The following is a 19,153-nucleotide window of genomic DNA, read 5'->3' as shown; positions in this document are numbered from 1 at the left end:
TTCCTTCCTTCCTTCCTTCCTTCCTTCCTTCCTTCCTTCCTTCCTTCCTTCCTTCCTTCCTTCCTTCCTTCTTTCCTTCCTTCCTTCCTTCCTTTTCTCTTTTCTTTTCTTTTCTTTCTCTCTCTCTTCTGCCTTGCCTTGCCTCGCCTCGCCTCGCCTCTCCTCTCCTCTCCTCTCCTTTCCTCTCCTCTCCTCTCCTTTCCTTTCCTTTCTCCCCCCTCCTCTTTTTTTTTGATGGGATCTCACTTTGTTGCCCAGGCTGGAGTGCAGCAATCTTGGCTCACTGCAACCTTCGACCCCCGGGTTCAAGCAATTCTCCTGCCTCAGCCTCCTGAGAGACTGGGATTATAGGCGTCTGCCACCGCACCTGGCTAAATTTTTTTTTTTTTTTCGTATTTTTAGTAGAGATGGGATTTCACCATCTTGGCCAGGCTGGTCTTGATCTCCTAATCACGTATCCACCCGCCTTGGCCTCCCAAAGTGCTGGGATTGCAGGCGTGAGCTACCGTGCCCTGGCTTGTCTTTCTTTTAAAAGACGGCCTGTCACTTCAGTTAAGTCTTTCTGGATGATCCAGGTCACTAGCTCCAAACGGAAGTCACGTGCTTCCTTGTGGAGCCAGTGGCACAGGCCCTCAGGGAGTATTTAGAGCTCTACACTAAATGGCCCCAGTGGCTCTGCTTTTTGACACTTCCTTTTGTACTTTCCCTCACCCCCCATTCTGAGATCCCAGTTATTTTCGCAATTCTTATAGCCCTTGGCATGCTTCTAGCAATGTCTTGCCTAAATGGCCTTGAGCTGGGAAATTTGATAACCAAATGTGTTAGAATTGTGCATAAAGCGAGAGTACTGAGTTCTTTCTTTTATCATCAGTACGGTACAGAGCCTCCTGCCTTTGTATCCCGACGTTTGCCTCATTCTGGGTTCTCTGCTACTCTCTAGGCGGTTGAGGTCCATGGATACATAAGCCCTAGGAATGGGGAGGGCACAGTGGACATGAGTTGCTTTTCCCAGATCCTTGCTGATTTGCTCTAGAGAAAAGGATGAGATACCAGAGCCTGTCCTGACTGACTCCTCCCTCAAAGGGGTTGGGGGAGATGGGAGCACAAGGTGGGGCCACCTGGGTCAGCAGTGCCTGAAACTGCTGAGGGAGAGTGGCCGGGCCCCACTGATAGTGTGCAGGAGGCTGAGGAAGGGATCCTTGTCTCCTCCTGACTCTGGGTGACAATGGCCAGTGTGGACCGGGGAGAGCCTGAGGGACTGGACTCCCCTCAAGGCCCGAAGCAGAACTGGCACCAGCGGTGAGATGGGCACCTGGGGTGGGGGCCAGGGGTGTCGGCCCATAAACGCCCCACACGCCACAGCAGCACACAGGGACTCCTTTAAATACACAGTGATGGGGACTCCCAAAATGCAGACGAGCACTTGCACTCACAAGGGACATGCTTCCATAGCTGCAGCAGCCCATCCGGGAACTGACCACACACACTCCGGCGGGAGGCCCCCTTCACTGCCTTCCCTCCGCAAAGATCTCTCCCCTTCACCACGGACACAGTGACACGTGCTATCCAATTGTGACAAACACATCATCTCTGAATTTGGACAGGGGAGTCCCATGTCAGAAGGTGACAGCCCTCACACCAACAACTGCACATACTTTCTTACAGGGTCGGATGCCTGTCACGCGCCTGCACGGCGGGACAGCAAACTGCTGATGACCCGCACGCACTCAGATGCACGCTTGCACACATGCTCACACACGCTTACACGCACACTCGCACTTGCCTTCGGACACACATGGGTCCAGGCAGGGCCCCGGCTTGGCCTGACCCACTTCCTCCATCCCTTCTGCAGCTGCAGGGAATGCTCTGCCCTCCTCTGCTGGGTTTCCGCCCACTCCGTCCTTGAGTCTTGGATTCGAGGGGCTGGGGGGCTAATGCCAACATCCTCCTCTCTCTCCCCAGGATTTTTGTCAACCGCAGCCTGGCACTGGGGAAGATTCGTTGCTTTGGCTTCGACATGGACCATACACTCTGGCTGGTAGAGAGGGCTGGAACAGAGCGTATTGGGAGTGGAGGGAGCAGGGGTTGGGCGGCCAGGCACCAACCCCCTGACTCTGTCTGGGCCTCTGCAGCCTACAAGTCCCCAGCCTACGAGGCCCTGGCCTTCCAGCTGCTGCTGGAGCTCCTAGCGTGCATCGGATACCCACATGAGATCCTGCGCTACACCTACAACCCCACCTTCCCCACCAGGTGTGTGACTCAGGACAGGCGGGAGGCCACCCGGCCTTGGTACTCCCACCCACAGTCCCCCCGACCCCCGTCCCCAGGGGGCTGTTGTTCAGTGCGCTCTATGGGAACCTGCTGAAGGTGGATGCCCACGGGAACGTGCTGCTGGGTGCCCATGGCTTCACCTTTCTCTCAGAGTAAGGGACAAAGGGTGCCGGGAGAGTGGCGGGCCAGGAGGGGAGGACTGCCCACTGTGGGGGAGGACAGAGGGAGGGAGGAAGGACACAGGCCCACGGGGGAGGCTCAGCACAGAAGGGATGGGTGGGGATTGGAAGGGATGGCCAGAGCCTGGACAGGCCTCCAGGAGGCACTGGGGAGGGGGCACTGGCTGCCCCCAGCCTACCTCCTTCTCAGGGCAGAGATCTGGAGCTTCTACCCCAACAAGTTCATTCAGAGGGATGACCTGCAGTGCTTCCACATCCTCAACGCACTCTTCAACCTGCCTGGTGGGTGGAGGGTTGGGGGCACGGGAGGTGGTCCCGAGGTCCGGAGCTGAGGGTTCCAGGTCTGGCCTGGTGGGGAACTGCCTGGCTCCCTGGCCTGACAACCGACCGGCCCGTCTGCCCCAGAAACCTACCTCTGTGCCAGCCTGGCGGACTTCTCCTCCGGCTGCTCCCGTTACACCAAGTGCGTCTCATGCCCTGTCCAGCCCTGGGGCGACCAGTAGGACACAGTCACTGCTCAGGGACCAAATCCCAAAGTGGGGGCCCCCCAAGGGTTCCCTGAGGGACTGGAAGGGCTCCAGAAGGCTCAGTGGGAAGGCCTTTACTGCAAGGTGGCCCCCAACCCTGTCACCGGTGCTGCCCCCAAGGGGTGATCTTTAGCCCTGGGTGATGCCCCTCCCAGGATGGCTGGGACATAAGCCCAGTGAAGGCCTCAGTGTGGCTGGTGGGGTCACTCTGGTGTGGGACTCAGGGTTGGAGGTCACGTCAGGTCCCCTTATTGACGTCCCCTGTCCCCTCTTGGCCTGCCCCAGCTGTGACACCAGTTATCAGCATGGGAACCTCTTCATGTCCTTCCGAAGCCCCTTCCAGGATGTGACTGATGCCATAAATAATGTCCACCAGTCGGTGAGTGAGTGGTCCAGGACCCCCGGACCCCTGACCTGTCTGCTCTTGATTCTCCTGGGCAGCCTTCGGGCCTCCAGTCCCCGTAGATTTTCCATCCACTTCCCACTGAGGACTGAGGTCTGGTCTGGGCTTCCCAGAGCCACCCACTCTCCTCATCTTGGACACAGACATGTGGGTGGGTACACAAACACACACACACACACACACACAAACACACACACACACACACACACACACACACACACACACACACACACGGCCCTTTGCTCCCTCCTGCAGGGCTGTCTCAAGGAGAAGACCCTGGAGGACTTGGAGAAATATGTGGAGAAGAAATATGTGGCCACAGACCCAGGGCCATGGCCATCACCCCTGAAGCAGCAGGGCTGCCCCCCGCAACCCTTCCCTGGCTTTCTTTGAGGTTTAGGCTGAGCTCTGCTCCCCAGGTGCTGGGGGTCGTTTTATGGGGCCTGGTGCCTACCTGCCTGGGTTGGGGTGGGCTCCCAGAAGGCTGAGACCTGAGGAGGGGATCCCAGGGTGGCTCTGGGAGTCCCACCCCTGCAAGTCCCTCTATCTCTGCTCCAGCCACGCCTCCCCATCCTGCTGGGGAAGATGAAGGAGGTTGGGAAAGTGTTTCTGGCCACCAACAGCAGCTACAACTACACCGATTGAGTATGTGTATGGAGGGGTGGGCCCTCCGCCTCCTTCCTGGCCCCAGGAGACACGGAGGCATTGCAAGCAACAGGGAGGGGTGGGGCGGGGAGCAAAGACCCTCCTACCCCCACCACTGGGCTGGTCTCCTGGGCTCCATTTCTTGGCCTTTCAAGGCCTCAGGGGAATGAGCAACTTTCTCACCATCTTGCTCCTGTGGCCACCAGTGTGCCAGGGGGATGGTGGGTGAGGGCAGAGGCAGGCGGTGGCCCAAGTTTGGTGCCCTGACCCTGCCTTGTCCTTGCCAGGCCATCATGACCTACCCGTTCAGCATCAGTGAGGTGAGTATTGGAGCGTTGCGCACATGGCTGGGGTGGGCTGTGCAAAGGGCCAGGGCGCCAGGGAGAGACATGGGTCTCTCCCACGTCCAGCCTCCCTTTGAGGAAGACCTGAGTGTGTGAGTGGTCATTTCTCATGAGTGGAAGCTCCCCAGTGGGTAGGAGGCTGGTGACCTCAGCCAGGCCATGGGAGGAGCCTTTGCGGGGGATAGGAGGCAGTCAGCTCTGTGGGGAGGGGCGGCGGAAAGGGGGTGAGATGAGGGCATGGCAGGTCAAAGGGAGGGGTGCTGGGAATGTGACAGGGCCTGGTCACTGGGAATGACCAGGTGTCACTGGGCAGGCAGCAGGGCCCTAACTTGGTAGCCATGCTGGTGCCACCTGTCCCTGGGTCTGTGCTGTGAGGAGATCTGGAGGCTGGCCTGAGGGTGCACATGATGTTCGACACCCACCTCCACAAGTTCCTTTTGAGCACTTTCTACTGCCCAGCTTGGCTGGGGACGCTGGGCAGTGAGACCTGGTTCCCAGGGGCTGGAGAGGTCTCATCCAGCTGGGAGGTTGGTGGGGAGAGGGCAGCCTGTGGTGGGTGACCGGCTGTGGCAAGGTCAGATTTACCAGGCTGTGCGTGTGCGGCTCGTGTGCACCCCCAACAGGCTGAGGCCTCGGTCAGGCCCTGGAGGTCCTACTTCGACCCGATAGTGGTGGACACGCAGAAGCCCCTGCCTCTTTGCAGAGGGGGTGGTCCTGAGGCAGGTCAACACGGTAATGGCAGGTGCAGAGGTCAGTCGACCTGCACTCATGGACCATGGTTAGAGAGGGCAGCCTGCCTGCCCCGTAGACTTGACCTGCCTTTGCGGCTGGCAGCTTTGCTGGCCTGTCTGTCCCTGGAGGCAGGGAACCTGAGGCCTCCTTCAGCGCCCTCTGCTGCCTCCTTCCTCCCACACCCCCATGATTACCTCTGCCACTCCCAGCTCCCTGAGACCCTCCCTAGCTAGAGACCAAAGATGTGGTTCTTCTGGCTCCAGGGCACCCCTCTGCCCCTCCAGGACTCAGGAAAGCTCCGCGTGGGCACCTACACAGGGTCGCACCAGCATTGTGCTCTCTACTCTGGAGGTACCAGCTCCCACCATGCCCCATCACTCCTTGGGAACCCTCCCTCCCTCAGCTAAGAACCCAGGCCCCTCACCAGACCCAAGTCACCTGCCCCAAGGCAGGAAGGGCAAACGGGTGCCTGTCCTCCCTTGGTGGGGCAGGCTCATCGGACATGGTGTGTGAGCTGCTTGGGGTTCGGGGGAAGGGCATCCTGTATATTGGGGACCACATTTTTGGGGACATTCTGAAGTCCAAGAAGCGGCAGGGCTGGCGGACTTGCCTGGTGGTTCCTGAGCTGTCCTGGGAGCTGGACATCTGGGCCTGGGAGGAGGGTGAGCTGTTGGTGTTGTGAACAGTCAGAGGGGTACTGGCCGCCTGTGCAGAGGCCCCAGCACTGCCTTCCCCTTTTGCCCGTGGGAAGTTAGCAGTTGTGACCAGGAATCCTGGCCGCTCTGTTGTTTCTGGGGGAGGAAACAGACAAGGAAACAGAGACCCAGGGAGGCTAAGCGGCCTGCCCCAAGTCACACAGCCAGTAGGGGCAAAACTGCAGGTGGCACCTTCCTCCTGCACCTGACCCCATCCTCCCCACCCACCCCGAGGAGGTTCAGTGAGTGGAAGGCACACACCCTCCATCCAGGAATGACTTGAAGTCATCCTCCAGGGCAGGGAGTCGTGTGAGCCCACACAATTTGGGGTTTGTCCTGAGAGCTGAGGCTTTAGGTTTGAGTCATTGCCATGTGACCTCAGGAAGGTCGCCTGACTCTCTCCCCTGTCCCATGGGGCCTACGGGGCCTGCGCTGTCCCTGCTTCGGTCTGGGCAGAGTCTCACCTGATGTAAGGGGCCAGGGGTGTTATGTACACAGCTGGGGGAGTGCAAGTCCTCGGCTGGACCACGGCAGACACAGGCAGGCAGGGCCAGTGGGTGACATGGGCCGTCACTCACCCCCACTGACCCCTGGCGGCTTTTCAGAGAGGATGGAGGAGCTGAAGAGGCTGGACACGCACCTGGCAGACCCAAACCAGTGAGACCCTGGCCTTTCTGGGGGTGGGATGGGACAGGGAGAGGGATGGAGGGGCAGTGGCTCACATCCCTTCCTGGCAGCGAGGTCCTGGCCAAGGTTATCAGAACAACAAGATGTGTTTCAGGCTAAGCTTCCCTAGCAAACTGGATGTGGGGACCCCTCTCACCCCCTTGGGACTGCCCACACTCTGTGACCTCTAGGCCCTTCTTCCGAACCTGTCCAGCGCTCAGGGACTTGCCCTCGCTCGTGTGCACACCCCCAGCCCGGCACCCCCACTGGATGCCCGCACGGTGTCCTCCCACCCTACCCCTGCTGGGGTCTAATGAGACTGTCCTGGCACTCGGAGGCTCTGTGCCTCCCCTGGGTCACCTGGCTATTTTTGTACCAGGCACATGGATGGGAGCAGTTGTGAGCTGCAAGTCATCAACTTTACCAAGAGAGAGATTCAGGTGAGAGCTGGGTGGTGAGGGAGGAAAGCACAGGCCCAGGGGGAGTGGAGCCGAGTTCGCTTCCCGACTGCTTGCCTGCTGGTTTTGTCCTTGGTGCCAAAGGCCCAGTTACCGGATTCTCCTCAACCGCACCTGGGCTCCACCTGCCTTGTCAGCTAGCGCCCTCTGCTGGCCGACATTCCAAGGGCAGTCCCGCAGTCCTCGCCTATCACCCTGCCTAGGAAATGCCTGCGTGCTGGCTGGGCCCTTATTGACCCACTAGCCAGTTCTGATAGGAAATGTGATTTAGGGCCAGTGAGCCCAGGGTCCTGGGGAAAGAGAAGAAAAGACAGTGTTCCCTCATGGCATTACTGACCGGCCACCAAAAAGCTGGAGGTGCCCATGGGCCGGCCAGATGGAGGGAATCAGGTCACTCGGTCATCCTAAGCGCAGCTGGGGCCGATCACAAAGGGTCTTTGCAGAGCCTTTTACAAAGCACAGTCGTTTGATCTTCCCCACAGCCTTAAGAGGTGGACGGAGCTGGGATTGTCACCTTTATTTTACAGATGAGGAAACTGAGGCTCAGAGAGGGGTCATCCTGGGAGTAAATGTTGGGACCATTCTCTAGGCTCTAAAAGCAGATAAGGAAACAGGGCCTGGTGGCGGGGTGGGGCCTGCCAGGAGAGTAGGAGCGGGGCTGGGGGTGTCGCCATTGCCAAGTCCTCTGTTGGACTCAGAAGGTAAATTAAGCTGCGGGTTTAGTCCTGGGTGGTCCATCTCCAGGGCCAGGCAGGTAACTGTGATGGAAAGCTGGAGTGGGGCCTGTGGCAAAGAGGGGAGCTGCCCCACCTCCAAAAGCCCCACCTCCAAAAGTCTACAACATGCTGCTCCTTCCCTACAGAGGGGCATAGGCCTCAATGTCCCCCGGTGAGAGGCCCAGAGAGGCCAGGGTTGCCCAGAAAGGGAGTAGGCGAGGGCAGGCTTAGGTGGGCTGGGATTTCAATTCAGTGTGTTGCCCCTCTGGCCAGAGGGTCACCCGGGAGCTGGACCTGTGCTACAGCACCGTGGGCAGCCTGTTCCGCTGCGGTTTCCGCCAGACACTCTTCTCCAGCCGGCTGATGCGCTACGCTGACCTCTACACTGCCACCTGCCTCAACTTTCTGTACTACCTGCTCAGCTCACTGTTTCGGGTGGCCCCGGAGTTGGTGGGTCTCTGTGGAATCTCCATGGCTGTCCCTGAATGTCTGCCCTAGAAGGACCCACTGGTCCCCAGCCTTGCTAGGAGCTTGCAAGGTCACCAGCCTCAATCTCCCACCTTCACACTCAGTGGGGTCACAGCCTTGCAGATAACTGTCCCTGTCTTAACAGATGCATGGGAAGAGTTAGGTTTATACAGATAAGATGCCTCAGCAGGGATATTCTTCCTCGTGCCCAACCTTAACTTCTGCTTTAGATTGAGACCACACTATCTCATCATTTCCTTGGTAGAAAGGATATCAGTTGCAAGGAGGAAGGCACAGTACTCCTATCCTCAGTAAACATACAGTGACTTCCAAGGGGGTGGAGGAGGCAGCCGATGTTACAGTAAACACTCTGGCTGGTTTTCCTCTGGGAGACCGGAGGATGCTTCCGGGTTAAGAACAGGGTGGCAGAGACGGCTATGATGGCACTGGGCAAGGGTTAGCAGGAGTCATGAGACTGGCCAGCGCAGGGCTTCCCTGGAACCTGCACGTGTCAGTCCTCCCAAGTTGGTATCATCATTTCCATTTGATAAGATGTACAGCCTACAGTTTAGGATCTGGACTTGAAGCTAGACCTTTGAGGCTCCCTGCCGCCTGCTTTCCCTGCTGCCCTTGGCTGCCCTCCAGATGTTTGAGAGGGGAAAAACCATTTATTGAGTGTCTGCTGTGCTTCCTGCACTGGGCTGGGTGCTTTTCATCGATTCTGCTTAATACTCAATATAACTCAGCAAAGTAGGTTTTATCTTCCTCATTTTATCATTGACGAGGAAGCATAGAGAACCTAAGTGACTTGCTGTCACAAAGCTAGTGGACCACACAGCTGGGATGTGAGCCTGTCAAGCTCCAAGGGTCACACTCTGTCCCCTGCACTGTGCTGCCACACGCTTGGGGGAACTGGTTTTCACCGGGCGGCCTCATCTCATCTCTGGGCTCTTAGATGGGCTGGACCGGAGAGCTCCTGTGGGCAAAGCTGGGGGTCCAGGCACAGCCATCTGTGCTGGTAGATATTATTGTTAAAGTAGAGACCAGACAGGTAAAGAACACACTGGCTCCCCCTCTCCAAAAGTGACAAGGCAAAACATTTAAAGAAATTTGACCTTGTCAATCTTCCTGGCTTGGGATTTTTTTTTTTTTTTTTTTTTTTTTGAGACCGAGTCTCACTCTGTTGCCCAGGCTGGAGTGCAGTTGTACAATCTCTGCTCAGTGCAACTTCCACCTCCTGGGTTCAAGCAATTATTGTGCCTCAGCCTCCCAAGTAGCTGGGATTACAGGCGTGCACCACCATGCCCGGCTAATTTTTACGTTTTTATAGAGACAGGGTTTCACCATGTTGCCCAGGCTGGTCTTGAACCCCTGGGCTCAAGCAATCCACCTGCCTCGGCCTCCCAAAGTGCTGGGATTACATGCATGAGCCACCGCACCTGGCCTTGGCCTGGGATTTTTGAGGAAGTGAAGTCTGGCTACCAGAACCTTCATGCCCCTGCTGACCTTCCGAGGCGCCTTCCTCCGCAGCAACGTTGTTGGGCGGGAAGCTGGCCGCTGTGAGCAGGGGAGCCTGTGCATAGCTGAGGAATCCTGGAAGGCCGTACCTGGGACGGAGTGCTCCACCTCCACCTGCATTGATCCCTACAGATGCCACATAAGTCAGTTGTGGAGCAAGAACGGGCCAGTCTGGACCCTGCCTCCCGCCTCCTCTCCTGCAGCCAGAGGGTGAGTGGCTGTGGCCGAGGAGCTCTGTGGCCACAGAGGGCTTGGAGCAGTGGTTCCCAGTGGGGTTGTATCAACCTCAGGGCGCATGAGGCAATTGGTGGCGGGGGGGGCTTGTGGGCTTGTTTTCGTCTGCAAGCATAGTCATTCCTGATTATTTATGTAAAAATACATATTATTTTATTGTAAAATGCTTTTCTTTTTATTTCTCCTTTGTTATAGTTAGGGTATTATATTGATATTTTAAATTATTATAGAGATGATAATTGTATCGACGAATTTCAATTCAGGATGGAAAAGTAGAAGTTAAATATTTGTTTTTAAACTGGGATATTGGGGCCAGGTGTGGTGTTTCACGCCTGTAATCCCAGCACTTTGGGAGGCTGAGGCAGGCGGATCGCCTGAGGGGCAGAAGGTCGAGACCAGCCTGGCCAACATGGTAAAAATCTGTCTCTACTAAAAATACAAAAATTAGCTGGGCATGGTGGTGGGAGTCTGTAGTCCCAGCTACCTGGGAGGCTGAGGCAGGAGAATCACTTGAACCCAGGAGGCGGAGGTTGCGGTGAGCTGAGATTGCACCACTGCACTCCAGCCTGGGCAACAGGACAAGACTGTCTCAAAAAAAAAAAAAAAAGCGGCGTTGGATCCAAAAGGGCGACAGGTTCTGCTCAGCAGTGCTTTGTGCACTGTTGGACCCTGCATCCCTACCCTACAGACTGCTGTCAGCCAATCCATACATATCATTCCCTCCAGGGAAGGTTGCAGGACACACCCTCTGCCACACCGAGGCTTCCTCCCCAGACACGCTTTGTTAACATCAGCGACTAGCAGCTCTAGCTTCAGATCCCCTTGACACTTTATGGGGTCTGACCCGCCTCTGAGCTGAGACAGGAGTGGATGCCTGGGTTCCTCGTTGGGTTCTGTACCCCTAAAACCCTGCATAAAGGCTCCTGTTCCTCCCTTGGCTTTCTGGGGGCTCACATTAAAAGATGTGCATCCTATAGGTCCCATTTGGCTGTGTTGTACCAGGCACAGCATTCATTCTTTCAACCAGTGTTTACTGAGCACCTCCCGTGTGCTGAGCAGTTTAGAAAACAAAGTGTAAGTTACTTCGTTCCTGCGTAGGAGAAGCTCAAAACTCATGTGTGTTCACAGGCTTTAATCAGTGGTTGGCAACTATTTTTCTATCCTAGCCCAGCAGAGAGATGGACACACTCCTGTCAGCAACAGTGGCTTGCTGGGGAAGCCTGTGGTTTGATCCCTCTATATCCTCACCCCATCAGGATCCAGCCTATGGCATTTTGACACATTATCTACCCCTGGTTGGGAGTCACTGTGTGAGCTTGGGAAGAAAATATCCATAGTCACTTTCTGTGTTTCTTATAAGGGTGAGGGCAAAGAGAGAAATGAGGACCAGGAGAGTTGCATCGAGGCTGACGGGGTCCCAGACATGGGCCAGCATCACGGGTCATCTTCTACTTGAGATATTTTTCAGACAACAGAAGTATAGAAGAAGGAAAAAGCAACTGTATTGAAATCTCCTAAATGTAGCAGATTTGGAGCCTGCAAACACTTCTTCTAGGGAGGAGGGAGTATTGCTCTTAACCTACAAGGCATCCCTGGCAGTCTTTGAGATGTTTGGAAATGTGTGCACAAGTGAAATTATTTTACCTACTTCTCTTGAACGCATGATGTCTCATATCCAATTTTATTTCTAAATATTTCTTTTAAAAAATAGGTATTTCTGTGCACTTCTGATTCTGTTACTAGTAAGAACAATAAAACCTGATTGGATCTGTATTGCCTGACTAACTGCTTTTTCATCTGGGTCACTACGAAAGATGTTAAATGAGAGTGCCCAAATGTCTTTGAGTTTGTATATATGCATTGAAACACATAAAAAGTCATACTCACGATTTTAAAACTTCACTCTCGAGTGTGTTAGAAGCTTCTCTGTGGTATTAAAGTGCTGAAGCATCATTGTTCTGATGTCACTGATTTCAATTTACTCCTACAGTTCACTTTTTGTCTGTTAGTGGTATCATCTGGCATTCTAGGGAGACCTAGGTTGAATCTGTATGTTTGAAATGACAAAGCGAACCCTTGAAGGAACAGGTCTGAGGATACATTTCATTAGCTTCATTTTCTGTGGATAAACAATGGCAACACTTGGATGCCTGAGGATAAATAAGGGACAACGGGCCATGGAATCGGAGAGTTTACTTTTATTTTTTTGAGACAGTGTCTCATTCTGTCGCCCAGGCTGGAGTGCAGTGGCACGATCTCAGCTCCACCTCCTGGGTTCAAGCAATTCTTCTGCCTCAGCCTCTGAGTAGTTGGGATTACAGGCACACTCCACCACACCTGGCTAATTTTTGTATTTTTAGTAGAGACGGGGTTTCACCATGTTGGCCAGGCTGGTCTCAAACTCCTGACCTCAAGTGATTCGCCTGCCTTGGCCTCTCAATGTGTAGGGAATCACAGGCATGAGCCACCAAGTCTGGCATCTTTTTTTTTTTTTTTTTTTTTAAACATCTTCTTTGCATTTCAGAAGCTTCCAGGTTTGACACTGCTAAGGCCTTTTCTTCCTTTCCCTGGATTGACTTTCAGGTCCCAGAGCCTGGAGGGGCAGGTTCTCCAGGTAGATACCGCGTCTCACTGGCCTGTGTCTTTAAACACTTGATTCTTACTCAAGGGCTAAAGGACAGTATTTATCAGAAAAACTGCTCAGACCCTAGAGCCCATACTTTTCCAGAAAGGTCCTGAAATACAGTGTAGTAGCTAATACTACAAAAATCAAATCTTCGAATTCCCACCCAGGGTAGAGAGGAAACAGAAAAGGACTGAGGGATAAACAATCTGGCAGAAATGCCTTAGGGGATCCTAGCGAGGGAGAGGAGAGAGGGAGGGGCAGGGGCAGGAGAGAGGTGGCCAAAGGGCCTTTCCTGTGCTTTTCCTATGCCCGGCCCATTCCCTGCCTCTTCTCCCTGTTACATCTGCTCTCCCCTCAGCTAACCTCCCTGACTAGACCAGTTTCTCTTTAGTCCCTCACTCATAGGCCTCTATTTCTCAGGCCTTGGAGACTTGCATTTGTGGTTCTTAGATTAACATGTGTCCCCACTGGACTCTCAGCTTCAAAAGGTAATGTCCTTTTGGCTCACCGTTGTGTCTCTGGCATCTACAGTATTTTATTGAATGACGCATGTCACCCAGTTTACTATTACTCTTGTAGAACTGCAGGGAAAGGGGCGAGGCAAAGAATATGAGACAAGAGAAAGTGGAGAAAGGACATAGGGCTTTGGATTAGAACGCTGCTTCTAAACTCTCAGGAATGTGTCTCGGTAGGAGGTAGGACAGATCCTTCTATTTGGGGAGTTTTTTTTTTTTTTTAAACCTGATGTCACCTCTGCACTCCTGTTTTATCTATACCTTAGAGACAGAAGCACACCATTGCTTCCAAGACTGTGTGTAGACACTGATATTCATCTCCCATTTCTGGAAGAATTTTTAGCTGGGCATGTGGCCATCTGATACACATTTCCCTGCTTCTTTAGATGGGTGGGGACATGTGACCAAGTTCTGGCCCCTAAATTCTGGACAGAAGTAATGGTCCAACTTCCAATCTGTGACCTTAGGAGGGGTGTGCCTTCCCCTTCCTCTCTTCCCCCTTCCAGCTGGCTGGAGAGCGAAGTTGGTTGGGAGCCTTCTTTGGCCACATGGACGAGGCTGCCTCCGAGGGATGGTGGAGTCACAAGACAGACATAGTCTGGACTTGGCATTAGATTAGCATTGGGCTGTCACTTGGATGGCTGATGTGAGAGAGACGCATTTCCATTTGGGACTAGTGACAGCAGCTGAATTGACATCTCATTCTGGCATCGTCTTGAGCAGTCAGGAAATGAAGAGAACAGAAGCAGCATCTCTAGGGTAGTGAACTAGTGGTAAAAATGTGATCATTTATTTGTAGAATAAATGACAGTACTTTGGCTGTCACAGTGATTCCTGCTTGGTAAACTGGGAACAGTTCAATCATTTATCCTGCTCAGATGTGTTGTTTCCTTATCATCACCCTACTCCTCATTTCCTTACTTTAAATGAGATAGGAGTTAAAAGTTCCGGACCTGAAGCCAGACAGCCCTGATTTTGAAATTGCAGGACTGACATTTATTAACTACTCTGTTTCCATAACCATGTCATAAAGCTATTGTAAGGATATAGTGAGATAACGGATACGGAGCTTGGCCAGAGTAAGCACTAAATAAGGGTTTTCTATGCTATTATGAGAGAGAGAGAGAGAGAGAGAGTGTGTGTGTGTGTGTGTGTGTGTGTGTGTACATTAGTCAGGATTTTTTCTTTAGCAACTGAAGGAAACCTAATGAAATTAGTTTGAGAAAAGAGAGAATTTATTGGCTCATATAACTAAAAAGTCCAGGGTTAGCCCAGCTCCAGGCATAGCATTAACCAGGGAGTCAAATCAGGCATTGGACATAGCTTGCTCTCTCCAACTCTCAAGTTTATTCCGTGTTGGTACTATTCTCTGGCAGGTTTTGTCCACGAGGTTATAAGATGGCTGTCCCCAGACTCCAGGTTTCTATCTTTTCAGCTACTCTACCAGGAAGTATCTAATGAAAGTCTGGGAACTGATGCCTCACTGGTTGTGAGACACTACCCCATCCTCCAATCAATGCCACTGGCCAGGGAAATGCCAAGTTTGGCTTTGCCAGGCCTGGGTCACACGCTTATACTGGGGTTGAGCCCATTCTTCTTAAACCACGTAGATTGTCAGCAGGAAAGAGGTGGTAGTAGGGAAATTGGGGTGCATTTTTTTATGAGACAGAGTCTTGTTCTGTCGCCTAGGCTGGAATGCAGTGGTGTGATCTTGGCTCACTGCACCCTTTGTTTCCCGGGTTCAAGTGATTCTGCTGCCTCAGCCTCCCAAATAGCTGGGACTACAGGCGCACTCTACCACACCTGGCTAATTTTTGTATTTTTAGTAAAGACAGGGTTTCACTACATTGGCCAGGCTGGTCTTGAACTCTTGGCCTCAAGTGATCTGCTCACCTCGGTCTCCCAAAGTGCTGGGTGTGAGCCACCGCACCCAGTTTGGGGTGCTTTTATTAGAAGAGGGAGTACATGCCAGCAGGCAAGAACTTTTTTTTTTTTTTTTTTTTTTTTTTTTTTTTTTTGAGACTTAGTCTTGCTCTGTCGTCCAGGCTGGGATGCAGTGGCACGATCTTGGCTCACTGCAATCTCCGTCTCCCAGGTTCAAGCAGTTCTGCCTCAGCCTCCTGAATAGCTGGGATTACAGGCACGACCACCACACTTGGCTAACGCCTGTATTTTTAGTAGATGGGTTGGCCAGGCTGGTCTCAAACTCCTGATGTCAGATGATTCACCCGCCTCGACTTCTCAAAGTGCTGGGATTACAGGCATGAGGTACCATGCCCAGCCTCAGGAACAGTATTTTACAGTAGGTAAAAGACTCAGTCGAGTGCCTGGCATAGTGAGCACTAATAAATGTGAACCATCATGCTTCTCCTCTGTCTTCTGGTTCATGGTCATTCATTCTGCACAGAGATACCATATATAATCCCCCCACCTTTCTTTCTTTAAAACTTGCTTTACACTCACCTCCTCTAAAAAGCCATCCCTGAACAACGTTAGGCTGATTTCTGCAAAGGCCCGTATTTCCACTACAATTCCCTATCAATCTCCTTCCCAAATCATTACGGGCCCACCTTCTTTCCTTTCCACTCTCCCTCCTTCTTGCTCCCTATGTCTAGGAGCAGCTATTTACTAAACAAGAGGGTTACTGAGTATCTACAAAGAGCCCCAGAATTAGGGTGCAGTTTTCTGTAGCTGCTGTACCATCCACAATCATTTCCACATCCTTTTGTGTCTGGAAGACTCTATAGTCCGACGAGGCTGTTCAAAACCTCCAACTTGCCATTTTGAAACTTATACATTATTAGACACCAACAGTTCAACCTACACTGTTATTGCTGGGACCCAGGGTAATACTGTGAGACATCCTGCAAGGAACTAGCAATAAAGAAAATAAAACTGCTCTTTTCAGAACTAATCTTTAATGTAAAGGCAATGGTTTTGAGGAGACATAAAACCACCTTAAAGAGACAACTGACTCCTAGGCCTGGGGTCAGGGGAGGGATTTAGGTGGCAAAGATGACCATTCTAGAAGCCAGAAAAAAAGTAAGTGCACAAGCAATGGATGGCAGTGCAGGATCAATCATGAGGACCTGGTTGACGGACTCAGGACAGTGTTTGAGATGTGAGGCAAGAATATTCCTAACACAGGACTCGCTTCAGACTCTCTAAGCCTGGTGATTTTCAATATTTGATTTCTCTAAGTCCATGTTCAGACTCTGTGATCTCTAAGCAGCCCCTGAGCATTATTTGGCTTCACTGGTAAAGTGAACTCTAATTCCTGCATTTTGGTGACAATTTTATTTTATTAGGTATATTTAAGATTTACAACATGATGTTATGGGATACACATAGATAGTAAAATGGTTGCTATAGTGAAGCAGATTAACATCATCTCACAGTTTTTCATGTGATAAGAGCAGCTAAAATCTACTTACTTAACAAAAATCCTAATACAATTGTATTAACTTTAGCCCTATCTCTAGGCTTGTTCGTCTTACCTGCTATTTTGTATCCTTGGCCTACATCTCCCCATTTCCTCTTCTCCAATCTATGGTAAGCACTGTTTGTGTACTTGAGCTCCTTTTTTAAAAAAAATTAAATATTCCACATATGAGATCATGCAGTATTTCTCCTTGTGTCTGGCTTATTTCACTTAGCATGTTCTCCAGGTCCATCTATGTTGTGGCAAACGGCAAGAACTCCCTCTTTTCCAAGGATGAATACTATTCCATGGCATGCACATGCCATATTTTCTTTTCTTTATTTGTCCATTGATGGGCATTTAGGTTGTTTCCACATCTTGGCTATCGAGAATAACACTGCCACAAACATGGGAGTGCAGATATCTTTATGAAGTGATGATTTAATCTTTTTTTTTTTTGAGACGGAGTCTTGCTCTGTAACACAGGCTGTAGTGATGTGATTTTGGCTCACTGCAACCTCCACCTCCCGAGTTCAAGTGATTCTCCTGCCTCAGCCTCCTGAGTAGCTGAGATTACAGGTGCCCGTCACCATGCCCGGCTAATTTTTGTATTTTTAGTAGAGACAGGGCTTCACCATGTTGGTCAAGTTGGTCTCGGTCTCCTGATCTCAGGTGATTCACCCACCCCAAAGCGCTGGGATTACAGGCATGAGTCACCTCACCCAGCCGCTGATTTCACCTTGTTTGGGTACATACCTACTGGAAGAGGGTCAGGTAACAGTTCTATTTTTAATTTCTTTAGGAGCCTCTATACTGTTTTCCGTAACGGCTGCACCAATCTACATGCCCACCAAGTGTACTAGGTTCTCTTTTCTCCACAATCTCATCAACATTTATCTCATGTCTTGTTAACAGTCATTCTTACAGATGTGAGGTGATAGCTCACAGTGGTTTTAATTTACATTATTCTTAAAATTAATGATGCTGAACTCCTTTTCATATCTATACCTATTGGCCACTTTTTATGTCTTCTTTGGAGAAATGTCTGTTCAGGTCCTTTGCCCATTTTTAATTATTTGTTTTTCTACAATTGAGTTGTAAGAGTCTATCTCTTATTGAAAGTCTGCTGGTATTACAGGTTTACAGCTCAGTTTTTTTTAGCTTTATTATAAATCTGACTTTCAGAAATAGATCTGCTTCCCTTAAAAAAATCTAGTTTCTGGATGAGGCTCACAGACCTTTGATCAAAGTCCATTCTCCTTGGTAATGAATGCTCCTTGTGAGGTTTCTTGGGACAGCCAACTGGTGTATCCTTAGACAAACTCCTAATTCTCTATGCAAATCCATGACGGTTTTCTATAATAAATAAGATAAACAAGCAGGAACTAATAGAAATTTAATGTTGTTTTAAGATAATACTTAAATATTAAGAAAGCTAAAATATAAAATGTGTTGACTAGGTTTTTCTACACATTATATTTACATAATGACTAAGGTAAAACCTTTCCATGAATAGTTGCCCAGGAGGAAGAAAAAGCAACCTACAACAGTCTCTGGGGCTTGCACTGCCTTCCCAGGCCAGCTATCCCCTAGCTGAGCAAGGAACTGAAGAAGCAAGTGTCCACTCCCCACCCCTCTCCCCTGCCCCTCTTTTGTTATTTGAAGTGTTTGAGTAACAAATGCAAAACTAGATTTGGATATAAAAGCTAGATGACCACGCCCATTCAGGATTGTGTTTCATCTGAGACCTGGCACAGGAAAAACAAGAATTATCTCTCATTTACAAGGATACTGTGATGGAAGTCAAAGATCACACATAAATTTATGATCTCGGAGCAAAGCACAGCTAGCATAAGCTCATCTGTAAAATGAGGGGTTTTGACTTGGCCATCGGTCAAGGTCCATTCAGCCTGTCAAGCTAGCGTCAAAGTTCAGATCTTCCACGATGAAAGGACTTGCCCTCTGCTAAGGTGGATGCAGAAAGAAAAGTCCCATTATATTGTGGGACCAACCTTCTGATATAAAAAACTATGTTGGGATTAAAGTAGATCAATAAAGTATAAATTTTTATCATAGTTGTAGGGTATTCAAAAGTTTGAAATTTATGTATACTGTAAAACTGGCAAACTACAGTCTTAAACACATAAAGCAAAGATTTTCCCATGGGGAGATAACATTTGAGAGTAAGCCCAGTTAATTACTTAAGTCCTGAGAGTCCATAATCTGCATCCACGATGCCTCTCTATTACACACTTTTTTCCAGGTCACTTGGACAAGAATACTTCTTGTCTTATGGAGGTTCTGAAACACCTTTTTAAAAAAAGCATCAAGAAATTATGATTCAGGGGTTTGAAACCCCAACGTTACAGGCAAAGCCTCATTTCTACGGAATATAAAACATTTTGTTTCTTCCATTTCTAACAGTTCATCAAGAGAAGCCACTACTAAATCGTGTTCCTGCAGCATTTCCGGGTAGCGGGACACTGCTCGCTCAATCCTCGACGAACGCCGTACAGGAGTGATAAGTTTGATGTCTTGCACTTCCGGCATCCCGTTTATTCTGAGAGATAGCAAGAGATGCATTAAAAACCTTATCATTTAAAACAAGTCTCTTTATTATTTTTTGTTTCTTATTCCATAATAAAAACAGGGAAGACATTTTAACACAGGGCGATGCAAGAGATATGTCTAGAGCAGCTTTCATCTGAAGATGGCTTTTTCCAGGAGTTCAAGAC

General features: G+C 50.8%; 2 protein-coding genes across 2 annotated transcripts in view; one reads left to right on the top strand and one right to left on the bottom strand.

Annotated features, from left to right (window-relative positions):
- The first annotated feature begins 1,146 nt into the window (after nt 1-1,146).
- NT5DC4 (5'-nucleotidase domain containing 4) lies at nt 1,147-18,866 on the top strand. The gene is given in 19 exon segments (XM_050753280.1): nt 1,147-1,299; nt 1,963-2,031; nt 2,128-2,250; nt 2,328-2,423; nt 2,625-2,631; nt 2,633-2,732; nt 2,856-2,913; nt 3,263-3,356; nt 3,636-3,692; nt 3,939-4,025; nt 4,313-4,345; nt 4,993-5,055; nt 5,057-5,119; nt 5,386-5,452; nt 5,593-5,763; nt 6,402-6,453; nt 6,842-6,902; nt 9,755-9,832; nt 18,843-18,866. Coding segments are annotated over 19 exon segments (1,377 nt in total). The 5' UTR covers nt 1,147-1,225.
- The window catches only part of CKAP2L (cytoskeleton associated protein 2 like), a 26,643-nt gene continuing 25,290 nt past the window's right edge, over nt 17,801-19,153 (bottom strand). Inside the window, exon 9 of the mRNA XM_050753279.1 lies at nt 17,801-18,978. Coding sequence (XP_050609236.1) covers nt 18,753-18,978 — 226 coding nt within the window. The 3' untranslated portion in view covers nt 17,801-18,752. The remainder of the gene's footprint in view (nt 18,979-19,153) is intronic.

This window comes from Macaca thibetana, chromosome 13, assembly GCF_024542745.1.
Source record: "Macaca thibetana thibetana isolate TM-01 chromosome 13, ASM2454274v1, whole genome shotgun sequence".
In the NCBI taxonomy this organism is placed as follows: domain Eukaryota; kingdom Metazoa; phylum Chordata; class Mammalia; order Primates; family Cercopithecidae; genus Macaca; species Macaca thibetana.
Note: the sequence above shows the minus strand (reverse complement) of the source record. Positions and strands in the feature narration are given on the sequence as shown.